General features: G+C 31.8%; 1 protein-coding gene across 2 annotated transcripts in view; it reads left to right on the top strand.

The window, feature by feature from the left end:
- The window catches only part of COL11A1 (collagen type XI alpha 1 chain), a 243,202-nt gene that overhangs the window by 23,282 nt on the left and 191,972 nt on the right, over positions 1 to 27,948 (top strand). For both annotated transcript variants that reach the window (XM_054450666.2, XM_054450675.2), the window contains exons 2-4: positions 1,732 to 1,899; positions 5,813 to 6,026; positions 9,915 to 10,077. In XM_054450666.2, the coding sequence (XP_054306641.1) occupies positions 1,732 to 1,899; positions 5,813 to 6,026; positions 9,915 to 10,077 (545 nt within the window). The remainder of the gene's footprint in view (positions 1 to 1,731; positions 1,900 to 5,812; positions 6,027 to 9,914; positions 10,078 to 27,948) is intronic.

Raw genomic sequence — 27,948 nt, forward strand, 5'->3', positions numbered from 1 at the left:
ATAATACTTGAACTGCATTATTCATGTCCTGACTTGCTTAGTGACTTAAATATATATGTAATTATGGACCAGACAACTTGAAGATCTAAAAAAGATAAAGTGTTTTCTTTTTTTTTTTTCTAAATGGCATATTTCGTGTAGTGTACTGTTTTGAAGGTTAATCCATGTTGTAGCATGTATCAGGACTTCTTTCCTTTTTATGACTGGATACTTTTGGTTAATCCATTCATCTGTTGAAAGAAACTTGGATTGTTTCCACTTTTTGGCTATTGTGAATAACGTTGCAGTGAACATTGGTGTTCAAATATTTGGTTGAGTCCCAGCTTTCAATTATTTTAGGCATATATGTGGGAGTGAAATTGCTGGGTCATATGGCACTTCTGTATGAGTCCGCTTAAATGAAAATTCTCGAATGAGTAACTAGAGACAGAAAGTATATAAGAGGTTGTCAGGAGGTAGGAGGTGGAAGGAATGAAGAGTTATTGCATAATGGTGATGAAGTTTGGTTGATGAAAAATGTTCAGAAATAGATAATGATAGTTGTACAATATTGTGAGTGTAATTAATGCTACTGAATTGTACACTTAAAAAATCTAAAATGGCAAATTTAATGTTATATGTATTGATCACAATTAAAAATAATAATAGTACAATATACCAAAAACCACTGTTTGCTTTTAAGTGGGTGTTTTTTATGGTATGTGAATTATAACCCGATAAAGCTGTTTATACAAATCAGTCACACTTACAAAGGGAAAGTTTAAGGTTCCAAACATATTTTATATTGACCACGTCACAGTAGCTACCAAGTACCTGGAATGAATTAGATTTGGGAAATTTATGCTTCCACTAAAAAGTAGCCTAGTTTTACGCACCCTAAGACTACATAAAAATGTGGAGGGGCACAATTACTAAATTACTCATCTCCAGGGACTTTCAGTCTAAATAATGAAGTATGGAGTAATATCCATGAAGTGACTGGTAAGTTGAGATAATAAAAATCAATAAATTACATATAGGTAGATACATACATACACCTTTGTGCGCATACATAAGTACCTGTATATAATTTGTAAATAACTAACTCAGGAAAGCACTGAAAAAGGCATTGTATTGTGCTACCTATATTTTTAACACCTTTCTTTCAACTTCTCTTGTGTATATAAAATGACTAAGTAGGTGCACAGTTTACAGAGTTTACATATAATATCCATTGTACATTTGAATCTTCAAAATCACCTCTGTTTAGATTATGAATAGTTTATTTGTAACTCTGTTAGAAAATGAAATATTTACAAATGCTGGCTTTCACTTTAATTCTACATAATGTTATTACTTTGAATTATTAAATATTTTATAAATTATAATTGAGATACATATGAATGTTTATAAATTCATATATAGGAAACTTTAAATTCCAGATGCACATATGCCTATGTACACACACACATACACACACACACACAGACACACACACTCACAGACAACCCTTCTGTGTTGCTTAACCATAATTTGATTCCAGATTTGAGATATTTTGAATTTGAGAATGTTATGGTTTATATTACTACCTGCTGCCCCACTCCCCAAATTCCCACCTAAATGTTAGGGAAGCATGGCAAGTGATAAATAGATTCAAAGTATGACATGACATACTATCCTGTGTTAAAAATACTCACTGTTATATCAGATCGCTGTTCAATTCTGGTTTTTTATTGTTTGCTTATTTTTCAGCTGCTCCAGTTGATGTACTAAAAGCACTAGATTTTCACAATTCTCCAGAGGGAATATCAAGAACAACGGGATTTTGCACAAACAGAAAGAATTCTAAAGGCTCAGATACTGCTTACAGAGTTTCAAAGCAAGCACAACTCAGTGCCCCAACAAAACAGTTATTTCCAGGTATGTTCACTTTATTATTATTACTGTTATTATTACTAAAAATTATTACACTTTTGTTACTACTAAAACTACTTTTAGTATTTCTTTACTATTTAGTATTTTTATCAGGTTAGATAATGCCCAATTATATGGTAAAATGCAATTCTTTCATATATCAGAAACCAAATACATTGTGGTCACCAAAGTAATGTAATGAAAATAACAAAAAATTTAATAATTGCCAATCTTAATTCAACACAATCACATTTCTGTGAAAATATTCTTATTTGAACATTTAGTAATTCATTATTTGTACGTAATATATGGAGACAACATTTTATATCTAGCCTATTTCTATTGTAATTATGTAGAGCTTATTCATCGTGACTGGGGTATAGGAGGGAATCTTTCCCCTTAATGACTATCTAAGTTAATTTAATGGGCATTTGAATTTAAACATACTTAGTGCATGTTTTCCTAACATTAAGGTAAATGTTTCTGTTGAAAGAGATACTTTTTTTTGCAAATAATTTTGCATTATTTTTTCATGCCGTTCTTATCTAAAATATAAGAAAAGTTAGTCACATCTCACAGTTACCTCTCCTGAAACCAGAGATTTTTTTTAAATATCAGCTGGCAGTTTTTCATAATGGTACTGAAAAGTACTTGCTGAATATTTGTTTTTCCTTCCATGAGAGCACTAATTGACCTAATAACACTAATCATCTAGCAATCATGATAATGTGGAGAAAGGGAATTGAGTGGTGAAATGACAATTGTTGAGCCTCGTATTTTCAAAGCAGGTAACTTAACTGTGCTTGCCTCCATTTGATACATACCAGTTATCTATTGATTGGTTGATTGATGGGTGTTCTCATCCTTATTTAACAGAGGAGGAAACTGAATTTCACAGAGGCTCTCTGACTTGACCAAGTTATGTGCGGTCAATCTTTAATCTAGGTCTGTTCTGCTCTATATATTTTATATGTTATCAAGTGGTCCTTTCTGGCACTTTGGGATCTTCTCAGCAGCAATTTATCATTTAAATTCTTCATATTATCCTATATTATCTCTGCTTGAGAAAATTTGAGTTTCTAATCTTCATATGAAACTGTTTTCTAACAAGAGAAAACAAATATAAATCAAGGGATTAAAACATTACAAAACAGCACAGTACACTTTTCATAGAAGGACATTTTAAAATATACCGAAATACATTTATTTTGATTGTTCACTGATTCTTCCAATATATTTTCTGTCTTGCAATACTTTGTGGTGAACAAGAACAAACTGAAAATATAAAGAATAAAATGAACTTTTTTTCTGACTTTGAAAATAAAAAAGTTAAAATGATTATTAAATCCATAAAACATTTTAAAAATAGAATTTAAAAAATTAAAAGTAAAAAGGTAAGTTGCTTTTTCTATTTACGTGCACTCTGCTGCATTTCCCAAAACATCCTTCATAGAAAAAGGGATGGGAATTTTGAAGAGAGGAAACAAAGAAAAATAGACCAATTACAAACCTTTAGAACTACTCAGATTACAGGTTACAATTTTTATACTTTGGCTCATTATCTCAGGGTCAGTGTGTTCTGCATTCCAATGTGGTAGTTACTTAAAATCATTAATTTTACATAATTAATTTTAAATACTATATATTTAAGTGATGAGAGCCATATAATCAACATTATCTGACTGCTTTCTTTATGATACAGTCTCATATAATTTCCACAATAGTTCCATGGGACAGATTAAATTATTAGCCCAGTCAATGGATGGGAAGGGCAAGTAGGATTTTATTTGCCAAGAACACATAGCTAGGAGATGGTGGGTTGATCTCATATATTGGCTATTATGAATAATGTTGCAATAAATATTGGACTGCAGATATCCCTTCAACATACTGATGTCATTTACTTGGGGCATACCCAGTAGTAGGGTAGTTGGATAATATAACATACGAGTGCAGGTATCTCTGACATACTGATTTCATTTCCTTTGTATGTATACTCAGTAGTGCGATTGATGGCACTAGCTCTAATTTTTTGAGGAAATTTTTTACTATTTTCTATATGGCTGTATTAATTTACATTTTCACCAATAGTATGAAACAGTTCCCTTTTCTCTACATCTGCACCAACATTTATCTTTTGACTTTTTGATAGTTGCCATTCATACTGGAGTGGGGTAATAGCTCATTGCAGTTTTGATTTACATTTTCCTAATGATTAATGATGTTGAACATTTTTTTCATATACCCATTAGCCATTTGTATGTCTTCTTGGAGATGTGTTTATTCAGACATCTTGTCCATTTTTAATTGGATTACTTGTTTTTTTTCTATTGAGTTGTTTGAGTTCCTTACATGTTTTTAATATTAACCCCTTATCAGACATATAGTTTGCAAATATTTTCTCCTGTTCTAAAGGTTGTCTCTTCACTTTGTTAATTTTTTCTTTTGCTTTGTAAATGCTTTTTAGTTAAATGTAATCCTATTTGGATGTGGTAGGGCTGGGATTTGAGCCAAATGATCTGACAAGATTCAGAACTTTCAATTGAGATACTGTACTGTCTTCCACTTAACTAGTCTATGCATACATTTATAGCATAAAAATGTATTCATGCCTCTTGCTGTTTTTTCTTTTGTAATATGTTTTAATAATTTCCACTTCATAAAACATCTTTTTGGTACATTAAGTGGCTGCATATAATTCTATTACATACATATTTGTATTTTATCAGTTTCAATCATTGCAGCTTATTATAACATTTTATTATTATAAACAGTACTTTGGTGATTTGAAAGTACAACACAGTTACACATAAGCATCCTCTCCCCATACATTCTTAGAGGTAGAATTGCTGATCTCCTACAATTGTTTGAACTTGAATCCAAGACAGATATAATCACATTTCTTTTATAGATTTATACTACTGCCTGTAATATAATTTGGAATGAATGAATTGGAAAAGGAAGGCCTTGATATTAGGCTAGATATTGCTTATTACACATGCACATACACAATGGTTTTGCAAAAAGACAACTTTTCAACTAAAGGCATCTCATTTCTCAAATAATAATGCTTGCTTTATTTATATGCCAGAGTAGTAAGAGGCTCAAATAAGATATATTTGGAAAATGATTTTGAAAAATAAAACCCACAACTTAATATACACTGTTTTATAAAAATATAAGCACTCATTACCTAATTATTTGAGATATACTTAGGGTAATTGTTTAACTGATATATTTGTATAACAAATGCTTAGTAAGGACTAATATAGATCAGGCTGTATGCTAGATATTTGGCATATGATTGGGAGAGAGAAGGAAAGAAAAAGAGTCTGCCTTCTTGAATTTAAAATCAAGTTAGCCAATTACCTAATAGTTCTGGCTCATAATGACATATGCTTCTTTAATGAGAAACAATATGCAGTGAAACTGCATTGTTCGATATTAAGAACTAATCAAAAACTCTAAGCTTTTAAAGAAACAACAGAAAGAATATGTTTGTAAATTGGGTCATTACAATGCCTCTTTAAAATGAGAATGTATGGCTACAGACTAGACAAAGCTAAAAAATAAAAACTTTACGCCAAAATTAGCACTTAAATAAGTGTTTTAAGAGTGGTGGTTATGTGTTTGATATTTACTGGTATCATGATCCTGTTGCCTAAATCAAATTTAATTTCACATAAACATTGTGCTTTAAGTGCTTTAAGTGAGTGGCTTTAAAGTTTGACTATTGCTTGGATAAAAATTGAAGAGAAACCATAATGGCGGACCCCTATTTATTTATTAATCTATTTTCTGTTCAAAGTTAGTTGATTTATAAAGGCCATGTAGAAATTTCAAAAATACTACAGTGATCTAGGAATAAAGTAGAAATTGGAAATTGGAAATTTCTAACTCTTTGGCCTTTTCTTCTCAGGTGGAACTTTCCCAGAAGACTTTTCAATACTATTTACAGTAAAACCAAAAAAAGGAATTCAGTCTTTCCTTTTATCTATATATAATGAGCATGGTATTCAGCAAATTGGTGTTGAGGTTGGGAGATCACCTGTTTTTCTATTTGAAGACCACACTGGAAAACCTGCCCCAGAAGACTATCCCCTCTTCAGAACTGTTAACATCGCTGATGGGAAGTAAGTAACAAAATAATACAATGTTTTAGCTATGCTAAAATCGGTTTTTTATTCAGTCATTTAACAAATATTTATGAAGTGTGATAAGGTTTTTCTAGTGGCTGGTGATAAATAAATGAGCAAAAAATACATAAAGACATAATTTATAGTGTGCACAGGGAAACAATAAACAATGTTTTCAAAATAAGTTACTAATAAATACTGTAGCAGGTGGTAATAAGTGCGAAAGAAAAAGATAGCAATAAAGAGGATAGGGTGTGGCAGTGGGGTGGGTACAGTTTTAAGAAGTGAGATCAAGCCAAATCCCACTAAGAAAGCGATATGTAAAGAAGGTGAAGTGCATGTCATGCTGTTAATTAAAAGCCTAGTGTTCCAGGAGAAGCAGGAAGCAAATACAGTCTCTGATTCCAGGGTGTGGCCAGTTTGTTCCAAGCAACATCAAGGATACCAGCATGGCGGGAGAAGAGTGAGATGATGAGGATGGAGAAGCAGAGGGAGGCCAGATGGTGTAACACATTGTAGGAGGTCGTAAGCACTTTGGATTCTACTCTGAGAGAAACTGGAAGTTACTGGAGGCTTTTTGAGCAGAAGAATGATCTAATTTGACTTACGTTTTACTAATAATATTAATATTGGAGATCAGAGGAAGCATTATAGAGTAGTGATATGTGCCATGTACTAAGGTCTTTATACATTGTTAACTCATTTAGTTTTATTGATTCCTTTAAGAAAGTAATGTTAATAAACTAATTTTACTGGTAAGGGAACTGAGGCTCAGAGAGTTTAAGTAACTTGCCTAAGGTCATATAGTTGGAAAGTGATAGAGCTGGGGTTTGAACTCAGGAAGTCAGGCTCGCACTGCGCTCTTTTGCAAACCATGTCGAATTCTGAATTATGTATTGTGGTTTTTTTCCTTTCATTTATGGAGCAGCTAAATAGAAATTAATGCTTATTAAATTTACTCAATATTTTATCACTGAATCCAGACCTCTAAAAACAGCTTTATCCAAAATAGCACATTTGGTTATAGCTATAAGAAGGAAGTAGCAGTGCTCATTGACACTCATTATATTTTTGTCAGGACCACAGAGAAACTCTCAAGTCTCAGTTTTACTGAGACTTTACAACTTTAGGCTTTTACAACTAATTTACATTATTATCCTATAAACGAATTAGATATAACAGCACATTGTGTTTCTTTTTTTGACTGTTAGCAAACTCCATGCTAAGATTTTAGTCTATATTTGGTAAATGTAGAAAATATTTTGAACTCATCTTATTATTCACACCTTATTTTTCCTTAATCCTGCTTTCCTAACTGAAACAAAAACAAAAACAAAAACATCAATTTATTGCAGCCCAGCCCACATCTTATTCAAAACTAGCAGGTAGTGTTTACTATGAATGAATCCTTAGAGTAAAACATGAAAAAATAAAAATAAAAAATGGAGAATGTTCAATAAATATTTTTAATTGATTATCAAACAGAACAAGAAGTTATATTTACATATATCACAGTAGTAAAATATTATCTTGATAATATGTTGAATACAATTAATACCTAGTAGTATTAATTTTTTTCATTTGTATATTCCTTCAATAACAATTTATTAAATGCTTACTGTGTGCTAGATAGGTCCTATACTTTTACTTGAGACAGTTAAAATGTGACATACTTGTTGAGCTCAACTGACATAATAATTTAGATGCAAAAATATTAGTATTTAAGCACACTCTGATGTTTTTAAAGAACAATCATGACATTCATCATGAGTGAACATTCATTCCGTAAGTATTTATCTATTAGCCACCACTTGGCTGGCAGTCTGTAGAGCACAGCAGTTGTAGCAATGAACAACCCAGGTGAAGTTCCTCCACTCCTGGAGCTTAAATATGCAAAGTGCTGATAGTTCTTTGAACGAAAATAAATCAAGGTAAGAGATGTAGAGTGTACTATTTTAGATAGCACAGTTTAATATGAATGAATCCTCAAAGTAAAACATGAGGTTTCACTCATGTTTTTTTGAGTGAGGTTTCATTGAGCAAAATCACAAAGGAAGTGAGAGAATAGCCATGTAGGGATGTGGAGAAAGAACAATCCTGCAGGGGTGAAGAACATGTGCAAGGGGCAATAAGGAGGCAGACTTGTGGCTGGGATGCCGGGAGTCCAGGGGGCGTCTGAGCTCATGAGATCATAGAAGGATAGGGGACCCTCCTGTGAAGCAGAGTAAGGGCTTCAGCTTTTACTGTGAGTATTGTATTTCATAGTTTTTAAGAATGCAGATCCTTGATCTGACTTAGATTTTTAAAAGGTGGCTCTGGTTGCATAAGAGTAGAAGCAGAGGCCAGTTAGGAGTCTAGCTGTGAGAGATGGCAGCTTTGACTAAATTGAGAGATATTGGATTCTGTTTATACTTGTGAATATATGAACTGATAGAATTTTCTGACTATAGGAGTGTGTAGTATGAGAAAAAGAGAATAATTAAGAATGCCTCTAAGGCTAAATGTTAATTTGGTATTTTGAATATTATGTATGATACCATGATTATGACATATCATTATCACAGCCTACATTAATTAAACAAAAATATCAAGTTTAGAGTTCTAATCAGTTTTAATTATTGAAATTTTTTTTATTTTCTGTTAATGAAAAGCACATACCTATAATACTGGTAATGGTTTAAGTGAAGACCCAGATTTGTTGGCATGAAGTATGTGTAAATTTTACTCTCACTGTATTAAGTAGCTCCTTATATAAATCTTTGCTCAATTCAAACCAAGCAGACACCTATGCCAGTTGAATGTTCTAGTGGAAAGACCAAAGATTAAGTGTATATGGAAATACACTTGGTCACCATGCCAAGTCACATGAAACAGACATTTTAGGAAGGCTCCTGCAACTTTTTGGGTATTTTATTTTATGGATCTAGTCCTAGACACTTCTGGAATATTAATCTAGCACTTTTCATTTGGAAAAAAATAAAATATAAACCAGACTGGCTTGCAGAATCTGAGTGGGCTTCATTTAATGGTTTATGTTAGCACCATACATTGTTAATAAAACCCACCATTTTACACTATAGTTAGGGAATGTGCGTTTCCAAAGGGCTGGCCATGTCTCCCCAGCCAAGCCTGTCATCACTGCTCTGAATTAGTTGGAGCAGTAGCTGCAGAGTGAATTGAGAGTCTCATTCCACACATGCGTTGACTATGTTTTCTTTCAGTTTTCCACACCTGCCAACCCTGGAAAGAAGAAAAGATATTGTGTCTCAGTCTTGGATCTTGCCTACAGTAGTGATCTATAACTGTCTTGAAATTAAAGTGGAAAAATAATGAAAGTACTTGAAATAAATGTGAATAAAAACAGAGAAGCACATTGTGTTTTACAATTAGGACATTGACTTGCTCTAGATGGAGCGCTCATTCAATTAGCAGACATACCCTGTTACAGTCAATCTCAGGGGATCATTAGAGCGGATTTTTTTAAAATGGAATTCCACTTTGGAAGAAAGCATTTACGTACTTGGAAACTATTACTTACCCCATATCCCACCCTAATCTCTATCAAATACCTTCATCAGGACACAGTGAGATTAAGCTTTTGTTACTACAACACAAAGTGAAGCAAAGGATGGGCACTTCCTTATCAGCACAGACAGCTAATTCTGCTGTGCGTTTTATGCTGCTTGTGTCCTTTTGGGTACCTAGTACTGTTGGGTAATGAGTAAGTAGTCACCTGTTAACCGGCTGCTTAATAAATGAGCCTACATTTTTTGTATGATTTTAGCTCATTTTTATAATTTAAAATACACAGTATTTTTATGTGAATACTGCTTTGGCAACCACTGTTTCTTTGAAGCTTACAAAAGAATTACTTGTCTTTTTTAGGTGGCATCGGGTAGCAATCAGCGTGGAGAAGAAAACTGTGACAATGATTGTTGATTGTAAGAAGAAAACCACGAAACCACTTGATAGAAGTGAGAGAGCAATTGTTGATACCAATGGAATCACGGTTTTTGGAACAAGGATTTTGGATGAAGAAGTTTTTGAGGTAAAAATAAATCCAACTCTAAGCTGAATATTGACAAATCAGATGAACCGGGTTAACAACAGTAAATATATCGCTTTATAGCAATACATTATAAAGCAAAGTTGAAAACTCTAAAGGGTGACCTAGTTTCTTCCTCTGTGAGTATAGTGGTGATGTTTTCTATTGTTCATTAAGAGAATGACTAGACAATGGTGACTGTAACGCCTGGGAAACATTTACAGGGATTGGTTGATTTGAACACAGACATGCTATTCTCCTGGGAAGGACAAACGGCTTAACTCTTAGTAGTTTGTATTATTTTCTTTGCAGAAAAGAACATTTTCTTCATTTCATTCTATGGGAGGTTAATTTAGAGAGATGCACAAGTCATATGTTTTGCCTTCCTCTGTTCTTTGTGAATGTTTTTTAAGGTAAAATAGAGATCATATTGCAAAATATAAATTTTAAGTGTTTAAATCACTTTAAAAAATAATGTAAAGATCATGGTAAGGTATTTCCATCTAATTATATTTCACTAATTATGATAATCACATTCTTTTAGTCCTCCAGTCATTGGATATGGCAACTTTGCTTTAACTTTCAGTCACTTTTTAAAAGAACAAATGACCTGAATTCTGACACCATTAAAGGATGCACTCTCGAGACATTATTTATTATTTTGATGATTGTTTTTAAACAATTTGAGTCGTTTCTTTGTCAAGGTGTAACAAAGTAAAGCTGTGTAATATATTACAAATTAATAGACAGTTTCACCTGGAGATTTGCTATATTTTTTGATGTGTGAATATACATACACAAAGGTGTACACACATATATATATACAAACATACAGACAGTATGTATTTTCATAAACAGAACAATGTTCATTCAGAGCATCAGCTAGACTATTTCATTCCTGTACTTATAAATATAACCTACAGTGTAGTTTTATTTAAAATTATTATTATAATAAACATTTGTGAAAGTTCCATGTTATTTATTTGAGATGCTATCGTTTCTGACTTTTGTCCACTAGTGTGTACCTAAGCCTTTAATTCTACATAAAATATTTTAAACTATCATATCATGCTAGATTATGTAAATAATAAACTGATTCAGGTAGTATATAATGGTAATATACTCTCAGATATCCCAATATCCAACACTGATTGCATGCACATGATGATAAACAATTATTTATTCATTAGGCAAATAAATATTAATATAATTTCTAATCTTGAAAAGCATTATTTTAAAAATAAAACTATTCATAAACTTAAGTTTCATGTGAATTATGAATAAATTATAATTTATTTTTGTAACCCACACCTTATTTTTCAGGAACATAAATGTGTAAGACAAAAGAACAGTATCAGTGGAATTTCTTTCCTTTTTTAAAAATTGATGCTTAACTTTGTAAAACTATATCCCACATTCTGAATCCTGGAGTAACTTCAGTTTTTCAGTTGGAGAAGCTATTAAAACATTAAGAAAAGTAATGTTGAAAGGATTCTTTAATGAAACCCTTAGTGAATATGACAGTGAGTAGTGAAAAATAAGTTTATTAAGCTACTTCGCATCCTAGAGTTTCATGAAACTCTATGAAGTTTTAAATAAAACATTTATTTACTATTAAGTGTAGTTAGTTTTTAAAATGTAACGAATAAAGAACTTACTCTCTCAGTTTATCTTTTACAATCTCTGACTAGTTAAAGGGGAAACAATTTTTACTTAATAAAATATTTAGAAGGCTGTAGAGTAGGAATCTTTGAATTGGATGAAATTTAGTATTTATCTAATTCATATACTCAAACAGCCATCAGATATAAGATTCAGGTCTTATTTTCTAAATTATATTATTGTATGTATATATGAAATTTCAAAGACAATTTGGTCTCTTTCCACTTGAAAATAGCACATGAAGAAAATAAGTAATTCAAATATATGGATGTTTAGTCCGAATTTAGAAATTTCCACCATTTTGTAAAATTAGTTCATTCTACCTGATGTTAATATATCTTTTCTTAAAAACTTATTCAAGTATGTTTTTCCTTTTATTTTTGGTTTATATTATAATACCTATATACTTATGAATCTTTGCAAGTAAACACATAGAATTTAAACTAAAAATGACAGGAGATAGAAATTGTACTGTCTATATATTATGTTAGTGTTTTATAAATAGTTGTGATGATGAAGATAATATGATACCAGTGATTCATTAGTCTGAAAACTAGAAATGCACTTTTTCAGACATAGTATAAGTCAGATTTAGTTGCAGATTTGTTTAGTGTATGTAATTTCATGTATACACTGCCCTACATTAATAGAATGGTACTACTATGGTAAAAATATTAAACATGGTCATATTTGAATTTCAATCTAATGACTTTTTAGAATTCAACTTTATACAGATAAATGCAAAACTGAAGATGATTTTAAAGTCTGAACAATTATAGTTTACATATTATGCTCATCATATGCTCATCACAAGAAGAGCATATAGACTCATAATTCAGATTTTATAATTTCAGCATAGCAGAGTGAGTATATGAATTGATTTGGGGATGACAAAAATCTGATTTTGAATCCCAGCATATAGCTTAATATTCAACCTTCTCTATATAATTACTCTATATCAGTTTCAAATGGGAAATATAACAGAATCTTCCTCATAAGGATTTATAGAAAAAATGAGCTGATGTATGTACAGTCTTTAAGATACTAGTATAAATATATATACACACACACGTAATATAAATGTGGTTGTATGTTGTTAACTTAATTATCCATTAATGTGTAGTTTTACAAACATTATTATAACTTCTCTTTCTTATGATTTTACAACCGTGACATTTCAAGTACTTTTGATATGGGCGACTAACAGTGACCCATCTCTCAGTCAGAAGTCCTTGTGGGTCCCTCGGTCTGTCTGCTAAAAGTCCTCATGGGTCCATCTGTCTGTGTTCTAAATGAAGTACTTCTTTTCTGGGCTACTGCAATTTTACAAAGTACCTTGTAGAGATTAGATACATTTGTCCCCTCTAGACGGAGGTAACACCTGAGTACAGACCTTAATAAATGGAGTGTGGTCTGATTGAATGAATATTTCCATGCAAGCAAAAAAAAAAAAAAAAAAATGTCCTACCAACACAAATCAACAGCCTTGATTTTTTTTTCCTGCCAAATAAGATTCAAAGATGTGACAAAAACTAAATTAGAAAAGTTGTATTGCTTGTATTTATTGTCAATACAATTATTTTTGGAGTCTTTTAAACAGGAAAATTTCTTTACTAAATAGCAAGTTATAGCCATTGCTCAAGTTTTCAAAACATCATTATTTCTGTTTTCTAATTGTTTTTAAATAATCAAAACAGATTATTGCAGGTCTTTTATATTTTTTAACAAATATATAAATATATATAATATATAAAAAATCTTTGGGGAGATTATTTATTTCATGGAAGCAATGAGTAGAATATGACATATGACAGCTGTTTGAGTAGAAAAGCTTTGTGATGAACATTTTGCATTTTTTCAAGCTCCTCAGAAAATATTTTGAATTCAATTTTCTGTGGAGAAATCAATGAATAATAATTTATAACAACTATGCTACTTGATAACTCTACAAGGCCTGAAAAAAATAAGATTAGCAAACTCTTTTGAGATGGCTTTTGAGATGGTCAATACTAAAGCCATCTCAAAAGCCATTAAGAGTTTGATTATTGCTTTATGGTGTCCACATATCTTTTTAATGCATATATTATCCAATATACACACTTAAAAGTTGAATTTTAGTAGACATGGTTTTCCTATAGAACAATGTTATAAGATGGAGATAGCCTTTCCATTTATCCACTTTTCCCAGTCTAGATGCATTTAGTTCATGGTCCTTGTGATTTTTTTTCTAAATTTATTGAGTTATAATTGAATCACAATAAACTGCAATTATTAAAAGTATACCATTTGATCAGTTGTGACTTATGTATACAACTGTGAAACCATCATCATAATCAAGAAAATAAACTGCCATCTCACCCAAGAGATTCCTTATCACCTTTTATAATTCATTCCTTCTTCCATCCTAACCCCAGAAAATCATGAATTAGCTTTTTATCACTGTAGCTTTTCTGGGACTTTTACAAATGGAATTATACTGGGTGCGCTCATTTTAACTTAACTCGTTTTTTTCCCCCTGTTATTAATAGTATGTCGAATTACGTTGATTGGTTTTTCAACTATTTAAAAACAACTTTTCAATCCTTAGAGGTCTATAGACCCTACTGATGATGTAGTATGTTGTCTTATTTATATTACATACAATTCAGTTCTTACTCAGTATAATGATCTTAAGATTTACCCATGTTTATTGTATTTATTATTATTATTATTATTATTATTATTATTTTGCAGAGTAGGATTTTAACACATAGCTAAACCAAAATTTTTTCATCCATTCGCCCTATTACTGGTCATTTGTGTTGCTTCCAGGTTATGGCGTCTATAAAGCCACTATAAACATTCATGTCTACATTTTGGTTTGTTTGGTTGAATACCTAGATGTGGAATGCATGGGTTATTTGGTAGGTGCATGCTTAACATAAAAAAAAAAAAGAAAATTATCAAACTATTTTTCAAAGTGGCATTAACCATTTTATACTCCCTTCAGCAGTGTATGAGAGTTCCAGTCATTACGTATCCTTGCCAACCTCTGATATGCTCAGTCTTTTTCATTTTAGGCATTCTAACTAGACTCATTGTAGTGTTACATTGTGGTTTTAATTTGCGCTTCTCTCTTGACTGATGATGTCTGCATTTTACCAGGTTCTTGTGGTACATTTATGCATATTGTTTTGTGAGGTGTCTTTTCAAATTTTTTGCCCATTTAAAAAATTGAGCTGTTTGTCTTTAGTTTAAGGAGTTTTAAGAGTTTATATCCTGCATAAAGATTTTTTTGTCTGATAGATGTTTGCAAATATTTTTTCCAGTATGTGACTTGCCTTTTTTTTGTTTTCTTATTGGTATCTTTCCAAGTGTAAATGCTTTTAATTTTGATAAAGTTTAATTTATCAATTTTGTTGTTATGTTTGACACTCTTTGTGTTCTAAGAAACTTTTACTCCAAGATCACAATGATTTTCTTCTATTTTTAGTATCAGAACGTTGTTGTTTCAGGATTTGCACATGGGTTATGTCCCATTTTGAGTTAGTATTTGTGTATGATGTAAGGTAAAGGTCAATGTTCACTGTTTTCTACATAATCATACCCAGTTCATTCAGCACATTTTTCTGAAACGACTTTCTCTTCATGATTTGTATTGCCTTGGTCTTTAAATCAGAAATTAATTGACTACCAATTAGTGCACCTATTACTGAACTCTCTACCTTATTATTTATTCTTTTCTTTTACTAATACCATAATATCTTGATTACTGTAGTTTTAGAAAACATTTTTAAATCATGTGGGTAAATACTGCTACTTTTCATTCTTTGTAAAACATTGCTGTAGCAATTTTGGGTCATTTTCATTTCTACACACATGTTAGAATAAGCTTATTAACTTCTACAAAAAGTTGTGGTTTTAATGGGGATTTCATTTAAGCTACAGATCATAATGAAGAGAATTGAAATTTTTAAAAATCATGGAGTTTTCTATTTCCTGTACATAATATAACTCCATTTATTTTGGTCTTGTTTAATTTTTTTTACAATGTTTTCTAGTTTTCAGGGTAAATGTCTTGGACATCTTTTATTCAATTTTTTTCTGAGTTTTTTTTAATGCTACAGTAAATGAATTTGTTTTTAATGTCATATTTGAATATTTTCTTGCTAATATAGAAAACATGATTTTTTTATATTAACCTTGTATCCTACAGCCTTAGGGTTTTTTTTTTAATGTAAAAGTTTATATAATCTGAAAGTAGGGACCATTTTGCAAGTTTTCTATCTTTATGCTTTTTACTTATTTTTCTTATGGCAATGAATGGGATATATATTGAATATAACTTTTATATATTGAATATATCTTGTGTAAGCAGGTATTCTTACTTTTTTTCTGACCTCATGTGGAAAATAATTCAGTCTTTCAGCATTAAATATGATGTTGGCTGAAAGTTTTCATTGGATGCTGTTTATCAGTTTGAAATTTACTATTAGTCTTAGTTTCCTAAATATTTGTTATCAAGAACATGTACTAAATTTTATAAAACGCTTTTTCTACACCTATTGAAATGATCATGTGGGTTTTTTTTCCTGTTAGTATGTTGAATTACATTGATTGATTTTTCAAATATTTAGAAATAACTTTTCATTCCTTAGAGGTGTATAGATTCCACTGTAGTCATATAGTATGTTATCTTATTAATGTAACATATAATTCCATTTTGTAAAATATCTTTAAAAAGTTTTAGTCTATATTAATGAGGAATATGAGTCTATGAATCTCTGTATTTATAATGTCTTTGTCAGGTTTTGATAGGGTTATACTGGCTTCATAAACTCATCTGTGCAGTGATCTCTCCTTATCTATTTTCTGAAAACTTTCTTATATTACTGATGATATTTCCTTCTTGAATACTGGATAGAATTAACCAGTAAAATTTCAGGGCCCTGAGTTTTCTTTTTAGAACTGTTTTAACATATTCAATTTCTTTACTCGATACAGGTTAATTCAGTTTTTCTGTTTCTTCTTGTGTTGATCATGTTAAGTTTTATTTTTCAAGAAATTTTTCTAGTTCAACTAAGTTGTTGGATTTGTTCATATAAAGCTGTTTGTAGCATTTCATTATTTTAAATTTTAATATCTTTAAAATTTCTACTGAAAACTACTTTTTATTCTTTATATTAATCATTTGTATTTTCCCCCCAGATCAATAATTTGAACAGGTACTTGAAACTTTTGTCGATATTCTCAACAAACCAGTTTCAGGCTCTGTTAATTGTCCCTCTTAACAGACTCTTTTCTATTTCATAATTATTTTTTCCTATCATAAATTTGAAAAAGAAAAATTGTTTATCTAGCCTCTCAAAGTATAGGGTTATTACTTCAAGATTTATTTTTTCCCAGTATAAAAATTTAAAATTACACATTTCTCTCTAAACACAGTTTTAGCTGCATAACACAATTTTACTATGTCATTTTTGATGGTTATTTAGTTAAAATAATTTTCAATTTCTTTTTTTATTTTATTTCTAGCCCACTAATTATATAGTGATGTTTAACGTCTAGATACTTGAGCTTTTCTTAGAGAGCTTATTGGTATCGGTGTCTAATTCTGTTGTCTTCTGAGAATAAATTTGGTATGATCTCAATCCATTTAGATTTATTGAGGTTTGATATATGGTCTAACATGTAGTCTATCTCAGTTAATGTTATAATGCCCTTAAAAAGAAAGTGCATTGTGAAATTGTTCGATGCAGACTTTTATAAATGTCACTTAGATCTTTTCTTATCTTTCTTATTTTTTTGTCTACTTGTTCTATCAGTTGTTGAGGAGTGTTAAAATTTTCTACCATAATTGTGTATCTTCCTTTTCATTTTGCCGTTTTTTGCGGCATATATTGTATTCTCAGGCACGTGCACATTTAACATTGTTAGATCTTTCTGCTTGTCACTTTTTACTATGAAATATCTCTCTTTATCTCCACTAGTATTTTTTGCCTTGACGTCTACTTTATGTGATATTAGAATGGCCACTCCTTTTCTTGTTAACCTACAATTTGAATGCTATATATATTTTTATGTCCATTTATTTTCAAATTATGTGTCTGCACAGTTAAAGTGGGCCTGTTAGAGTCAGGTTACTGGGGGTCTTTTTTTATCCCCTCTATAAATTTCTACCTTTAATTGGTGTCATGAAACTAATAACATGTAATTTACATTAAATGTTATGTTAAATGCCATTGATTTGTTATTGATATGGCTGGATTTAAATCTGCATCTTATTATTTGTATTTTCTTTGTACTCTCTGTTTTCTGATTCTTTGTTCTTCCTTTCCTGCCTCCAGTCTTTTTTTTTTTTTGGTGCTGAGGGTTTATTTGAATATTTTGTAGTATTCCATTTTGTTTTACCTATTGGATTTTTGCTATTTTTTTATTTAAGAAATACTTTTTATAAGAATTATAAAATTTGTACCAAAATGTTATGATATATTTCTTGCTAATATTGTATCATTGTGTGTATGTAATGTAGAAACATTTCAATCTCCTTGTCATACTGATCTTTGTACTATAGTTGTCATGCTTACTAGACCTATATTGAACATACTACCAAATGTTATTTTTGCTTTAAATAATCAAATATTTTAAAGCTTTTAAGATAAAAATATAAGTTTATATCTAAGTAAATATTTGTTATTTCTGTTTATCTTTTATTTCTGAAGCTCCATATTTTTCTAGGATACACTTTTCTATCAGTCTAAAAAGTTTTCTTTAACATTTCTTGTATAACAGATATGCTACTGATGTATCTCTTAGTTTTCTTATATGTGAGAATGTTGTTCTTTTGCCTTCATTACAGAAGAATATTTTCACTGACCATAGATTTCTGGGTTGACAGTTTTATTATTTTAGGACTGTAAAAATGTTGTTCCACTGTCTCTGGTCCCTGTGTTTTCTGATGCACAACTCACATTCACATTGTTGTTATCATGTACTTGATGTACCACTTTAGCTGCTATTAAGATTTTTTTTCTCTGTGTTTGCTTTTCAGTAGATTGACTTATAAAGTATGTTGTCATAATTTTGTTTGAATTTATTCTGTTTCGGGTTTATTAAGCATCTTACACCTGTAAATGAATATTTTTCAACAAATTTAGGAAGCCTTCACTCTTTAAAGTTTCTACTTTGCTGCTAAATATTCTTATATTTTCATTCTTTTCAATAGTGTATCACTTGCTTCTTGGAGGAGAGTTATAATAGCTGTTTTAAAAACTCTTCCTGAGAGTTTCAGTGTCCACCCCATCTCAGGGTTGGCATCTGTTTATTGCCTTTGTTGCTGTTTTTTGTTTGTTTGCTTTTTTTTTTTTTTTTTTTTGAGACCGAGTCTCGCTCTGTTGCCCAGGCTGGAGTGCAGTGGCAGGATCTTCGCTCATTGCAAGCTCCGCCTCCAGGGTTCACGCCATTCTCCTGCTTCAGTCTCCTGAGTAGCTGGGCCTATAGGCGCCTACCAACACGCCCGGCTAATTTTTTATATTTTTAGTAGAGACGGGGTTTCACCGTGTTAGCCAGGATGGTCTTGATCTCCTGACCTCGTGATCCGCCCGCCTCGGCCTCCCAAAGTGCTGGGATTACAGGCGTGAGCCACCGCGCCCTGGCCAATTGCTGTTGTTGTTAATAAACAATCTTTATTTTAGAGTAGGTGTAGGTTCACAGAAAAGTTGAGCAGAAGGGACGGGGAGTTCCCATATACTCTTTGCCCCACCCCAACATATAACCTTCCCTATTATCAATATCCCATATGAGAGTAGGAATTTATTACAACAGATGAAACTACATTGACTCATCATTATCACCCAAAGTCTATAGGTTACATGTTCACTGTTGGTGTTGTACATTCTAAGAGTGTAGACAAATATGTAATGACATGTACTCACCATATTAGTACCTAAAAGAATAATTTTACTGCACTAAAAATCTTTCTTTCTCTACCTAATCTTCCTTTCTTTACCTGTTCATCCTTCTCTCCCTGATTAACCCCTGGAAGTTGCAATTTTTTTTTTTTTTTTTTACTGCGTCTATAATTTTGGCTTTTCCAGGATGTATATAGTTGCAGTCATACAGTATGTAGCCTTTTCAGATTAGCCCCTTTCGCCAATTAATATGCATTTAAGGTTCTTCTATGTATTCTCTCTTTTTTTTTTTTCTTTTTTTTTTGAGATGGAGTCTGGCTCTGTCTCCCAGGCTGAGTGCAGTGGCACGACCTAGGCTCACTGCAAGCTCCCCCTCCCGGGTTCACACCATTCTCCTGCCTCAGCCTCCCGAATAGCTGGGACTACAGGCACCCGCCACCACGCCCGGCTAATTTTTTGTGTGTTTTTAGTAGAGACGGGTTTTCACCGTGTTAGCCACGATGGTCTTGATCTCCTGACCTCGTGATCCACCCGCCTCAGCCCCCAAAGTGCTGGGATTACAAGCAGGAGCCACCGCGCCTGGCCCTCTTCTATGTATTTTCATGACTGATAGGCTCATTTCTTTTTACTGCTGAATAACATTCTACTAGCCGGATGTGGTACATATTTATCAGTTTACCTATTAAAAAACACCTTGGTGGCTTCTAAATTTTGGAAACTATGAATAAAGCTACTAGATAATTATGTGCAGTTTTCATGTAGGCATAAATTTTCAAATCATTTGGATAAATACCAAGAAGTGTGATTGTTGTATGAATATGCTTTGTTTTATGAGAAATTGCCAAACTGTCTTGCTAAATAAACCCTTTTGGATTCCCGCCAGCAAGGAACGAGAGTTTGTTTTGCTTCACAACTTTTCCAGGAGTTTTTGTCATCACTGTTTTGAATTTGCCCCAAAACAGCACTATTTTCTTTTGGTATGTTGTGGTTTCTCATTGTTGTTTTAATTTGCAATTCTCTAATGACATATGATGTTGAACATATTTTCATAGGCTTACTTTCCATCTGTATATCTTCCTTGTTGAGGTGTTCAACATATTTGTGCATTTTAAAGTCAGATTGTTAGCTTTTTTATTGTTGAATATTGAACTTTTTGTATATTTTGGATAACAGTCCTTTATCAGGTGTGTCTTTTGCAAACACATTCACCTGCTGTGTGGCGTATTTTCTGATTCTCTTGATATTGTCTTTTCAGAATAGAAGTTTTAAATTTTAATAAAGCCCAGATTATCAATAAATTCTTTCATGGAATATATCTTTGGTGTTGTGTCTGAAGAGTCATCACCATAGCCCAGATTATTTAGGTTTTCTCCTATATTGTCTTCTAGGAGTTTCATGGTTTTGTGTTTTACATTTAGGTCTATGAACCATTATGAGTTAATTTTTCTGAACAATTTAAGGTTTGTATTTAGATTTTTTTTGCATGTGGCTGTCCAGTTGTTCCAGCACTATTAGTTGAAAAGATTATCATTGTTCCATTGTATTTCATTTGCTCCTTTTGTCAAAGATCAGTTTAGTATGTTTATATGGATCTTTTCCTAGGATCTTTATTCTATTCCATTGGTCTACTTATCAGTTCTTCCACCAATACTACCTTGTATTCATTATTGTAATATTATATTAAGTCTTAAAGTCAGATAATGTCAGTCCTCTGTCTTTGTTCTTTACCTTTAATATTGAGTTAATTGACTATTCTGGATGTTTTTCTTCTTATGAATTTGGAAAATGTTTGGAAAGATCCACAAAATAACATGCTGGGATATTAATTGTGAGTGTATTGAATCTATAGATCAAGTTGAGGAGAACTGATATCTTGACAGTATTTAGTCATTCTATCCATGAACATAGAATATTTTTATTTTTAAAGTTGTTTGATATCCTTCATCAGAGTTTTGTAGTTTTCTTCATATAGATCTTATATTTATTTTTTTACATTTATACATATGTATTTCTTTTTTGAGTACTCATGTAAATGGTGTTGAGTGATAAATTTCAAATTCTTCTTAAGAAAATGATTGATGTTTTATATACCTTGTATACACAACCTTGTAACAATCATTTATTATTTCCAAATTTTTTGTCAATTATTTTGGATTTTTTACATAGACAATTATGTGATCTGTGGAAAAGTTTAATTTTTCTCTTCCCCATCTGAATACATTTTATTTCCTTTTCTTGTCTTATTGCATCAACTAGGACTCCCAGTATGATTTAGAAATGCAGTATTAACAGAGGACATGCTTGCCTTGTTTCTGATCAGTTTGAGAAAATTTCCTTCTGTTCCTAGTTTTCAGAACATGTTTTAAAATCATGAATGAGTGCTGTATTTTGTCAAATGCTTTCCTGCATCTATGATATGATAATTTATTTATTTTTTCTTTAGCTTGTTGATGGTGATACTAATTTATTTTCAAATGTTGAAACAGCCTGGCATACCTGGGATAAATTCCACTTGACTATGGCATTTACTTATTTTATATACCTTGGGATTCAATTTGATAATATTTTGTTAAGGATTTTTGCATTTATGTTCATGAGAGATATTGGTCTGTAGTATTATTTTCTTCTAATGTTTTCACCTGGTTTTGATATTAGGGTGATGTGGCCTCATAAGATTAGTTAGTAATATTCCTTTCGCTTCTATATTCTGCAAAAGGTTGCAGAGAATTGGTATATCTTTTTCCTTAAATGTTTGATAGACTTCACCAGTGAACTCATCTTGTTCTGATGCTTTCTCTTTAGAAAGTTTATTAATTTTTGATTCAATCTTCTTATTGGACATAGACCTTTTCAGATTTTCTAATTCTTTATTTATGAGTTCTTACAGATTGGATCTACCAAAGAATTCATTTATTTCATCTAATTTATCAAATTTGTGGGCACAGAGTTTTTCATAATATTCTTTTATCATCCTTTTAATGTCCATGGGATCTGTGGTGATATCTCCTCTTTTTCCTGCCAATAATAATTTGTAACTTATCTCTTTCTTACTTAGTTGGCTTAGCTAGAGGCTTATAAATTTTATTAACATTCTGAAAGAACCAGGTTTTGGTTTGGATGCTAATTCTATGGTGACTTTCTGCTGTCTGTTTTATTATTTCTGGTGTAATTTAATTTTCTTTTGTTCTGTTTATTTCAGATTTATTTTCCTCTTTTTTGTTTAGATTCTTAGGATAGAAGCTTAGATAGTTGATTTCAGATCTTTCCTCTTTTCTAATATATTCATTCAATGCTATAGATTTCCCTCAAAGAAAAGTTGTATTTTGATTTTTATTTTGTTTATAATATTTTTAAATTATTCCTGAGATTTTGTCTTCAATCCATGTATTAGTTAGAAGTGTGTTTTTACATTTCCAATTATTTTGGGATTTTCCAATTATCTTTCTGTTATGGTTTGAGAGCAGTTATTGGGTTATGTATATTCATTCAAATTTTTAAGAGTTTTCTTTTTGGCCATGAATGTAGTATATCTTGGGGAATGTCCATGTGAACTTTAGAATGATGAGTAATCTGCTGTTGTTGGTTATAGGAGTATATATATGCAAATTATCTTTTTTGATTAATAGTGTTTTTTAGTTCAACTTTGTCCTTACTAATTTCTGCCTGCTGTATCTTTTTATTTCTGTTAGAATGGTGTTTACCATTTAAATGTAATAGTGGATTCATCTATTTTTCCTTCCATAGCTATTAGATTTTGCTTCATGTATTTTGTTAGGTGCATATGCATTAAAGATTTATGTCTTATTGGTGTACTGACCTTTTTATCCTTAGTATCATGTAATGCCTCACTTTATCTCTAATAATTTTCCCTGCTCCGAAGTTTGCACGGTGTGAAATTAATTTAGCTACTCCTGTTTTCTTTTTATTAGTTTTAGAATGTTATACCTTTCTTTATACCTTTCCTTTTACTTTGTATGTGTTTTTATATTTAAAGTGTGTCTCTTGTAGACAACATGTAATTGAGCCTTGTTTTTTTTTTTTTTTGATCCACTCTGACAACCTGTCTTTAATGAGTGTATTAAAATCATTCATATTTAAGGCAATTATATATATAGTTAGAATAATATTCACCATATATGTTATTATGTTCTATTTATTGCCCTGGGCTCAGGTGATCCTTCCAGTACCACCATGCCTGGCTGATTCTTTTCTATTTTTTGTAGAGATAGGGTCTCACTGTGTTGCCCAGCCTTGTCTCAAACTCCTGGGTTCAATAAATTCACCAGCCTTGGCCTCCCAAAATGCTGGGATTAAATGCATGTGCCACTGCCACCTCACCTGGCTAGGTTTTTAAATATGAACTTACATCTATTCCAAGTCAACTTTTAAATAACACTATACTGATTTATGAGTAATGCAAGTACCTTATAAAATATTTCAAATTCCTCTCTCCTGCCTTTTCTGTCATTGCAATCATTCAGTTTACTTATACATAAGCATATATGCAGTGAAATCCATTATTGCTATTATTATTTTGAAAAACACTTATACCTTAGATCAATTAATAATAATAAAAAATATTTTACCTTTATTTATTCATTCTCTGAATAGTTTCTTTATGTAGATGTAATCTTCTCACTTATATAATTTTTATTATTTCTGAAAAACTTATTTTAACATTGCTTGCAAGGCAGGCCTATTGGAAAAAATTCCTCAATTTTTGTTTGTCTGAGAAAGTCTATATTTCTCCTTCACTTTTGTAGAATGATTTCTCAGGGTACAGAATTCTAGTTTGGTGGTATTTTTCTCTCAACACTATATATTTCACTTTAGTCTCTCTTTCTTGTATGGTTTCTGAGAAGTCAGATATAATTCTTATTTTCGCTTGTATAGGTAAGTTGTTTTTTCCCCCTCTGGGTTCTTTTAATATTTTTAATTTATCTTAGATTTTCTGATATTTGAAAATGATATTCCCAGATTTTTGGTCTGATATTTGAATATTATACTCCTGGAATTTTGGTATGATGTCTGACATTAATTTGGGCAAATTCTCAGTCACTATTGCTTCAAATGTTGGTTCTATTTTTTTCTCTCTTTCTTCTTGTATTCCTATTGTGTGTAATTACATATTTTGTTGTTGTCCCAAAGCTTTTAGATATCCTGTTTAGTTTTGTATTTCCCAGCTTTTTTTCTCTTTGCTTTTAGTTTTGGAAGTTTTGATTATCAGCTCCTCAAACTCAGATTCTTCCCTTAGCAGTGTCTAATTTACTAATGAGCCCATCAAATGTATGCTTCATTTCAATTATGGTGTTTTTTATATACAGCATTTATTTTTGATTCTTCGTTACAGTTATCATCTTTCTGCTTACATTAGCCATTCTGTTCCTGCCTGTTGTCTACTTTTTAATTAAAGTTCTTAGCACGGGAATCATAGTTTGAAAAATTCCTAGAATGATAATTCCAACCTTTCTGCCATATCTGACTCTGGTTTGATGCTTAGTCAGTCTCTTTAAACTGTTGTTTCTTTTCCTTGCAGTATGCCTTTTAATTTTGTGTTGAAAGGTGAACATGATGCACTGGGTAAAAGAAACTATGTTTTTTTTTTTTTTAATAAGCCCTTAGCTATGTGTTGGTAAGGTGAGAGGGGAAGGACTCATTCTATGATTAGGTCTCAGATTTTGGTGAGCCTAAGCCCTGGACTGTGAACTTTATCAGTGCTTCACAGTCCCTCACCCCATGACCTTAGGTGGAACAGGATGGCTGAAGGTGGTTGGGATTATTCTCCTTCTTCCACGTGGAAGACCAGAGGGAGCTGTAGTAGGGAATTTCCTTTCTTTCACACTGAAGGATAATGCTGCACTGCAGTTAGGCACAACATACATTGTTATATCATGCTTTGCTTTATGCTTTGTGGATATTGCTCTTGTTACAAATTGAAGGATTGTGGCAACCTTGAATCAAGCAAGTCTGTTGGCATCATTTTTTCCAGCAGCATATGCTCACATCATGACTGTGTCACATTTCAATAATTCTCACAATATTTTAAACTTTTCATTATTATTATAAGTATGGTTTATGGGACCCCAAAACAATTACAACTGTAACATTAAAGATCCCTGATCACAGATCACCATAGCAGTTATAACAATGAAAAGATTTGAAATGTCATGAGAATTACCAAAATAAGTTACAGAGACATGAAATGAGCATATACCATCTTATATATAATAATAATGTACACAATAAGATGGTAAACTTAAGTGATAAATGTTTTGTGTGTTCTAACTGCTCAACTAGCTCAACTGACCAGCTGTTCTCAAATTCTCTCCTCCTTGAGTCTCTCTATTGCCTGAGACACAGCAATATTGAAATTAGGTCATTTAGTAACCCTACATAGGTCATTTAGTAACCCTATGTGTGTTCAAGGGAAAGGAAGAGTCACAGGTTCAAGTGTTCAAGAGTCACTTGAAATCAAAAGCAAGAAATGATTAAGCTTAGTGAGGAAGGAATGTTGAAAGCTGAGATAAGCCAAAGGCCAGGCCTTTTGTGCCCTGTAAATGCAAGAGTTATGAATGCAAAGGAAAATATTTTGAAGGAAATGAAAAGTACTACTCTAGTGAACATATGAATGGTAAGGAAGCAAAACAGTCTTATTGCTGATATGGAGAAAGTTTGAGTAATCTGATAGAAGATCAAACCAGCCACAACATTCTCTTATGCCGAAGCTTAATCCAGAACAAGGCCTTAACTCTCTTCAATTCTGTGAAAGCTCAGAGAAGTGAGGAAGCTTCAGAAGAAGAGATAAAATCTAGCAGAAGCCGGTTCATGATGTTTAAGAAAATAAGTTGTCTTCACAACATAAAGTGCAATGTGAAACAGCAAGTGCTGATATAGAAGCTGTAGACAATTATCCAGAAGATCTAGCTAAGGTGAATTGTTGAAAGCTGCTACACTAAACAACAGATTTCCAATGTAAACAAAACAGCCTTCTGTTGGAAGAAGATACCATCTAAGACGTTCCTAGAGAACAGAAATCAATGCATGGCTTCAAAGTTTCAAAGTGCAGCTTCAAACTCTCTTGTTAGGGGATAATGCAGCTGGCTACTTTAAGTTGAAGCCAGTGCTCACTTACCATTTCAAAAATCCTAGGACCCTTAAGAATTATACTAAATCAATCCTGCTGTACTCTATAAATGGGACCACAAAGTCTGAATGACAGCACATTCATTTGCATCATGGTTTACTGAATATTTTAAGCCTACTGTTGTGACCTACTGCTGAGAAAAAAAAAATGATTCTTTTCAAAATATTACTGCTCATTGACAATAAACCTGGTCACCCAAGATCTCTGATGTAGATGTATAAGGAGATTAATGTTGTTTTCATGCTTGCTAACACAACATCCATAGCCGATGGATCAATAGTAATTTCAACTTTCAAGCCTTCCTATTTAAGAAATACTTTTCATAATGCTATGGCTGCCATAGATAGTGATTCCTATGATGAATCTGGACACAGTAAATTAGAAACTTTCTAGAAAATATTCACCATTCCAGATGTCAATAAGAACATTTGTGATTCATGGGAGGAGAAGTTTGTTTCAAAATGAGTTTGAAGCATTCAGGATGTCAGTGGGGAAGTCACTGTCGATGCGGCAGAAATAGCAAGAGAACTAGAATTGGAAGTGGAACTCAAGGACGTAACTGAATTGCTGTAACCTCATGATACAACTTGAACAGATGAGTTGCTTCTTATGGATAAGGAAATAAAGTATTTTTTTTTCTGAGATGGAATCTGCTTCTGGTGAAGAGGTTGTGAATATTGTTAAATGACATCAAATGATTTAGAATATTATATTAAGTTAGTTGATAAAGCAGCAGCAGAGTTTGAAAATACTCCAATTTTGGAAGAAGTTCTACTGTGGGTAAAATGCTATCAAAAAACATCGCATGCTACAGAGAAATCTTTTATGAAAGGAAGAGTCAACTGATGTGGCAAACTTCATCATTGCCTTATTTTAAGAAATTGATACAGCCACCTCAAACCTCAGCAACCAACACCCTAAGCAGTTATAGACACAGAGGTGAGACCCTCCACCAGCAAAAATATTACAGTTTGCTGAAGTTTCAAATAATCGTTAGTATTTTTTAGCAATAAAATATTTTTATATTAAGGTACATACATTTATTTTACACTTAATGCTATTGCATATTTAATAGACAACAGGATAGTGTAAACATAACTTTTATATGTACTGAGAAACTGAAAAAATTCTTGGCAATATTTTCTTTATTGTGGTGGTCTGGAACTGAACGTGCGATAT

The sequence above is a fragment of the Pongo pygmaeus genome, chromosome 1 (assembly GCF_028885625.2).
Source record: "Pongo pygmaeus isolate AG05252 chromosome 1, NHGRI_mPonPyg2-v2.0_pri, whole genome shotgun sequence".
NCBI classification, from domain to species: domain Eukaryota; kingdom Metazoa; phylum Chordata; class Mammalia; order Primates; family Hominidae; genus Pongo; species Pongo pygmaeus.